Raw genomic sequence first — 7,356 nt, 5'->3', positions numbered from 1 at the left:
TCTGAAGATTATGTTGGACCAGAAAATAGATGTGGCCTCTTTACAACCACATCTTACTTCCTTTGGGTCTGCCCACAGGTCTTTGGAACCTCTTTTCCTTGGACTGGTGGTAGATGCTCAAAAGTTGTGTTTGCTTACCTAGCTCCTTTAAGAGGACACGTTGCATCTCACTTATGGTGTGCGGTTCTAGTGGTAAGAAGGATGCGAGAGTGGCTCGCCTCTCCACCTTCCCCTCCGTGTCCTTCTGATTCTCTTCCTTCAGGTTGAGGATAGAACTTGAACTTACACTTGCTGGTTGGGTGTTTGATGCAGTAAGCTTACACTTTGAGTTTCCTTTCTATTTTTCTTATCAGAATCATAGCAATTCTGCTTCTTCCTCTAGCAATGGGTGGAAGGAGACTGGCAATATTGCAAACCCTTCCCAGAACTTTGCATTAATGTCTCCAACTCAAAATATTCTTCCCAGTCCTTTTTCGGATGACTTATGATTCCTCACTCATTTCGAAAAGGCCCAGAAGTCTGACTCTTGATCCTGCAGCTCCTATATTCCGATCAAGTTGTCAGAGGCAGTGCACTCCCTCTTGCTCTTATGACCAGGAGGAATAGCCCAGTTATGCTGAACTCCAGTCATTTCTAGAGGCTTTCTCACATTCCTCCCACCAATCAGTGAGTCTTCCTAATGTAAAGGCCCAAGGGTTTGTATAGCGTGTTGGAACAAATCACAGTTTTTTTGAGTAAATTGTACATTTCTTAAGTATACAAACCTGAGGTCCTTTACTTTAATGCCCACCTCATGTCACCCTTCAATCTGAAACCTGGGCCGAAAAGCAAAGAGGAGTTTTTACATGTGGGCAGGCAGGTACCTACCAGAGGTAGTTACTGCCTATTCCCCTTGTTCAAGAATTTAACAGTCATATGCCAGCCTATGCTGTAAGTAATTCCTATTGCAAAGGACCTTAGGTTTGTATAGATAGGAAAAACACAAATTTTTTTTAAAAATTGTGATATTTTAATGCAGCAGTACACTGCACATGATGACCTCAGCATCAAACTTAGAAGGAAAGAGACTTGTAGATTTTGTAAAAAATTAATTTTTTCACCAATGGGTTGACAAACCTACTACAGGCTGTCCAAGGTTATCGGTGGACTTGGTTGTCAGTGATCAGGTTTAATGGTGCTTGTCTAGCGCCATAAAATCTGTGATTTAAGGCGCTATAACAGTTATTAGTGCCATAAGTGTTCTTATGGTGTGCCATAAGCCCCATTATGGCGCCATAAATCACTGAGTTTTGGGTAGGCAGTTTTCACTTATCGGAACACCCCTGGGAACGGAACCCCCGCTGATAACCTGGGATTGCCTGTAGAGGAAACTACTTACTAGACATGGTCCTATCAACAGAAGATAACCTAGTGTCTGAAACTTTCAGTACATGCAAATCTAGGCAAAAGCGACACAAAATTATTACATTTCAAATTAATATTCAACTTAAGAAAAGAGAAGAAGATATTACAGGCAGTCCCCGGTTATGTGCGGGAGTTCTGTTCTCGGCAGGGAACTGATAAGCGAAAACCGCCATTAAACGAAACTCGGCGATTTATGGCGCATGTGGCTCCAAGTTTCGGTTAATGGCACTGATAACCAGTTAATGGCGTCTCTGTTAGGCCGGGTTTTTACACACAGGTTTATCTGTCAGTCTCCCTGTGAGTTCATTGAAACCAATGTTAAAACGTACGTATGGACGACAGTTTGTGGGCGGAGTCAGTCCACTCACCAAAACTGATGAACTGATGGAATTACCTAAATTTCTTTCGACCTCCTGACAGGTGATCGCACATGTGGAGGGGTAACCAACGATTTTATGACAGTTCACCGCTGGCTTTTGCCTGGGAAGGATCCCAGCCACTCTGACCAGAATATGAATAAACTATGTGTAGGCCTAATTAATTTCATTGTTAGACTCTGCGGCGCTTTTTTAGACCGTTGCTTTATCGTGGTTGAGTGCAAATCACATAATAAATAAAAACTATTTCTATGTGATAAATACAATTTTGTATAGACCTAGGCCAGTGTCTTTCCTTTTTATGAAAGTAGGCTTCATGGTCCATTTCATAAGTGAATCAAATCCCATGTCTAATTTAACCTTATTCATTTTATATCGTATGATAATAGATATCTTTAATAGGCAATATTTAGACCATACTCTACGCCTTTTTGCTTCCATCCGAGTTTGAAGTGAATTGCCATAGCAGCAACTAGTCTATGTAGCTCCAACTCCTTATCCCCAGCGGAGTTTCCATTGCTGCCATATAGTTGTTGCCATGGCTAGGCGAGAAATGAGGGCAATGACCTCGATTGACTGTCCAACTGACAGTTCTACTCTTTACGTGTGGACGCTCATCTGTTGAACGGTTGTGGGTGGACTGACAGGTAAACCTGTGCGTGAATACCCAGCCTTAGGTATGTTAAGGCACCATAACTCTATTATCATTACCTTATGGCGCCGATACCCAAAACTTGGCCGGCCTATTATGGCACCATAAATCGCTGATTGTATGGCACTAAAAAAGCCCCATTAAGCAGGATCATCATTAACCAAGTCCACCAATAATCAGGGACTTCATGTAATGAGATTAGACTACCGTTGACAAGACCTAAAAAAGCTAAAGTTCTATATTAAAAATCTAGAGTATGACAAGAACACAGGCATAGATAAATTTTGGGAAGCCTTTCTAGAGGAATACACAAAATTGCTATAGATATATATACCATTAAGGCAAATACACTAACAAATGGGAACCCTCAGCCTAAGTGGTTCAACAGAGAAATTGAAAATGAAATAAGAGAAAGAGACAGATTGCTCAAATCAATGAACCCATACCCAACACCAGAGGAAACAAGCAAGCATAAATAACTTTGTAGAATTGTGGACAAATTAGTAAAAATGCAAAGATAAATAAGGATAAGAAAGTTGCATCAGTTTGTAAGGAAAACCCAAAAGAATTCTTTGCTTATGGTAATAGTAGGAAACCAGTAAAAAATAGCATAGGTCCCATAAGGGACAATAGAGGAAACCTGGTGAACTCAGACTTGGAAAAAGCAGTTATTGGATAAGTTTTTTACTAGTGTTTCCACAATTGAAGACTACCTCAATACCTAAACCTGCTATTAAATATGAAGGGGCAGAACTGTTGCGAAATAATATTTACAGAAGAGCTCATTTAAAACAAAGTAGACAAACTCGACAAGTTCAAATCTCCTGGCCCAGATGGGATTCATTCAAGAGAAATTAAAGAGCTAAAAGGGGAGATAATTCCTCACCTATATAAACTCTACAAAAAAAGTTCAGAACAACGAAAGGCACCGAAAGGATGGAAACTAGGTGATTTTCTCCCGGTTTACAAAAAAGGTCAAAGAGAAGAGCCACCAAATTACAGACCAATCTGTTAACATCTGTCATTTGTAAGACTTTCGAGTCCATAATCGCAGATCAAATTGTGGATCACACTGATAGAAACAACTTACTGTTAAACAGCCAACACCGTTTCAAACAAAACAGATCTTGCCAATCAAACCTCTTGGAGTTTTTTCATAACATGCTTGGTATTTACAACAGTAGTAGAACAGTAGATATACTCTACTCAGATTTCCAAAAGGCCTTTTACAAAGTTCCACACAAGAAACTGATGCCAAAAGTTAGAGCTTCAGGAATTGTAGGAGAAATAACAGACTGGATCGAAGACTGGCTAACTTATAGAAAACAGAGAATCATAATAAATGGGAAAAATCAGAATGGGCAGATGTGACAAGTGGAGTTCCTCAGAGTTCTGTCCTTGGGCCCCTCTTGTTTTTTATATACATTAATGACATTTATGTAAGCTTCACTAGCAGGATAGCCAACTTTGCAGATGACACCAAACTAGGTGTAAATGCAGCAGACCCAGATACAGTTGACAGTTTGAGAAATGATCTAAAGAAAATAGGAGCCTGGTCAAAAAGATGGCAAATGCCTTTTAACTTGGATAAGTGTAAAATGTTACAAATTGGAACAAACAACCCTTATGCCAACTACATGCTGCTTAGGAATGACAACTACATGCTGCTTAGGAATGACATAAATAGTGTAGAACAAGAAGAGAACCTTGGAGTTATTATTACCAAGGGCTTAAAATCCACAAAACAGTGCAGAGAAATTAAAAGCTGAAAAGAAGGCACAGAAACTAGTGAGGTACATGAAAAGGCAGTTCAAATACAGAAACAAGGAAATGATGCTGCAGCTCTACACAGCAATAGTTAGACAATAGTTACACCTCATCTTGAATATGCAGTACAATTTTGGTCACTAACACTAAGAAAGAACATAAGTAGATTAGAAGGGGTACAAGCAAGAGCCACAAAGTTAATTACATCCATCAGGCAAATAGGTCACCAAAGACAACTAGAGAGCCTGAATGGAAACATTTAAAATACTGAAGGGCATAACAAAAGTAGACGGTAACTATTTACGTTAAACGAAAACCAGACAAGAAATAATGAATGGATACTAGAACTGAAGAGATACAACACATCCCATTGTGGGAACTTCTTTACATTCAAGATATGTGACATGGAGTAAACTGGTACCAGAAGTTGTAAACAGCAACAATGGAAGAGTTTAAAAGAAAGCTAGACAAAATCATTAGGACACTGAATGAACAGTAAAACCTGCTCCAAGAGATAAGTGAGAACACAATGTCTCCTCAGGTGGACTAATAAGTCTTTGAGACATCCTAATCCTTGGAACGCCTTGTAAAATAAGAAGTTAAGTTATAAGATTTTTAATTTAAGTTATGTACTCAGTTCACACTCTCTCTCCTCTCTCTCTCTCTCTCTCTATATATATATATATATATATATATATATATATATATATATATATATATATATATGTATATATATATATATATATATATATATATATATATATATATATATATATATATATATATATATATATATATAGTATGTATATATATATATATATATATATATATATATTATATATGAAATATAAAATATTATATATATATTTTTTGTTTTTTTTTTTTTTTTTTTTTTTGAAATATTTAAAATAACCAATTATAAGCATTTTTTTTTAGTTTAAGGTATGTACGTATTCAGTTCTATCTCCCTACATGACAACAGCTATTGGCTGGAAGGAGCCAGTAACACAGTAGGGTATCACCTTTCCTCGATGCTGATTGGCTTGAAATAGGCAGTTACATAGAAGCATTTTTGGAAGGGGGGTGGTGTTCCAATATTTTGTGGATTTTCCGTAATTGCATGGATTGTGGTACCTAACCCCCTATGGTAAATATTAGTAATTTTTTATACTGTGGGTATGCTAATATAGTAACAATAATTTATGAGCAATTTTAATAAAACCATACCATGCTTTGATATATGGCAATTTTCTTCAATCCCAGTTGATTCATTCTTTGAATCAAAATTAAATGAGACTTGTCAGTAGGTACTGATGTTTCCATCTTTTCCCACGTTTGTAATGATGGTAATTTGGTTTATATGTCCCGATTATATCTTTCATACAGGTATTTGATTTTATTTAAGACTTATTACACTATTAAAGCCTTTTAGTATGTTATAATCATTACCTTTTCTTTCAGGTATAGCAACTGCCAGTTGGTATAATACACATTACTTGATGGAGGAAGTGAACCTAGAGGAAATTGGGTCTGCTTTGCCCGAGCATCGAAAAAGGATGATGGAAAGAGGTTATCTACTAGACAGCGATGAATGTGAAAGTGAAAGGCTTGCCAGGAGAAGGTTAATGGCTAAAGAGCGAGCAAGAAAATACAGAAACAGTTTGACTCCTGAACAACTGCAGTCACTTAGAGAGAAAGACAGAGAAAGAACAAAGAGGAGGAGAATGATGATGTCAGAGGATGACTGTCTTTTGGTTCGCTTAAAAAATAGGGAAAATACCCAAATGAGGAGAATGGACACCAGAGGGTCGAGGTGTAAAAAGAGAAGTGATTGCTTGGATAGTGAAGAGGAAAAAGCAATTTTGATTAGAGAAAAGAATAGAGAAAGGATGCGATTAAAAAGGCTAAACATGACTGAAGAGGAGAAAATCATTGAAAGGCAGAAAAATAGAGAGAGAGTACGTAAGAGAAGACAAATTCAGAAGGCAGAGGCACTTTTGAAGAAGTTAGTCAGTGCCCATAATGATATGTTGATGAAACAGAATGCAGCTGAGGAAACCAATAATTTTATGCAAAATTTAATGGATGTGAATACTCATGGAAGTACAGGTCCCACTATTGGTGACCAGCTTAACTGAAAACTATAGATGCTAGTCATAAACATTTACTTTAATTTAAATTTGCAAGTATGTAATGGTTACAGTATTAATTTCCAAAACACAACCAATGTATTTTTTAATAGTTAGTACAGTTCTACACTTAATTTTTTTTGTAGATTGTGAATTGTGACATCGAACTTATATCTACTGTAAAGGTCATTAATATTCATAGAAATTATTAATCTCATAGAAACATTTATCGACTAGAATCATGGAATTGAATGTTACAATGAAGATAAAGTTCTCAGTGAAATATGTGCCAAGATATCACTCAGAGTATAGTTTCATCCAAGGCTTTAATTGCTTTTGCTTTTGAGGTCAGTGTTGAATGAGAAAAAACTAGTAGCTTGCTGCCCTACTGGTAATATACTACTGTTCTTGTTGAATTAAGTAGTAGTTTTACTTGTAGTAGAAGCATGTTGTATTTGGATAATTTAATGTGATATTTTTAGATTGCTTTTTATTTCAATTTCCAACCTCAGTGATTTATAGGAAAATTGGCTTGATGTTGAAGCTAAATATCTGCCTGGGAAGAACGTGAGTAAAGTAACAAGGAGTAATCTGATGAGGTTGCCATAAGGAAAGGTTATGTAAGTAAGTAATGCAAGGATGTCAGCTCAGTCAGATTCTGGATTAACTTTCAGGAACACTGATGTGGTTTATTCCAATGAATACCATAAAGTAGGCTTAGAAAGAAGACTCAGATTCCACTTATAAACCTGTAGTTTGCAAAGGAAGGTCCTTAGTAAGTGATGTCAAAAGCATGAAATTTGTAAGTTGTAATTTTAATTATGCAACTTACCCAGTAATTACATGGTTATAGTTTCTGTTTTTTATTGCAGTGTCTTAACAAACAATTATACAGCTGTAGGTTCCCTACGAATGGCAGACAAAAGATTCAAAACTTCCGTGGTGGCGCCGCCATCGCTGATGTAGGTGGCGTCATCTCCCTCCACTCGTGGGAGCTACAGGTACAACTGGCTAGGTAACATCAATT

At 37.0% G+C, this 7,356-nt stretch overlaps 1 protein-coding gene across 4 annotated transcripts in view; it reads left to right on the top strand.

Annotated features, from left to right (window-relative positions):
- The window catches only part of LOC135224465 (uncharacterized), a 29,681-nt gene extending 22,871 nt beyond the window's left edge, over window positions 1-6,810 (top strand). For all 4 annotated transcript variants that reach the window (XM_064263467.1, XM_064263465.1, XM_064263466.1 and 1 more), the window contains exon 3: window positions 5,662-6,810. In XM_064263467.1, the coding sequence (XP_064119537.1) occupies window positions 5,662-6,338 (677 nt within the window). In that variant the 3' untranslated portion in view covers window positions 6,339-6,810. The remainder of the gene's footprint in view (window positions 1-5,661) is intronic.
- The last annotated feature ends 546 nt before the right edge of the window (window positions 6,811-7,356 follow it).

Source organism: Macrobrachium nipponense, chromosome 12 (assembly GCF_015104395.2).
Source record: "Macrobrachium nipponense isolate FS-2020 chromosome 12, ASM1510439v2, whole genome shotgun sequence".
Classification (NCBI taxonomy): Eukaryota; Metazoa; Arthropoda; class Malacostraca; order Decapoda; family Palaemonidae; genus Macrobrachium; species Macrobrachium nipponense.
Note: the sequence above shows the minus strand (reverse complement) of the source record. Positions and strands in the feature narration are given on the sequence as shown.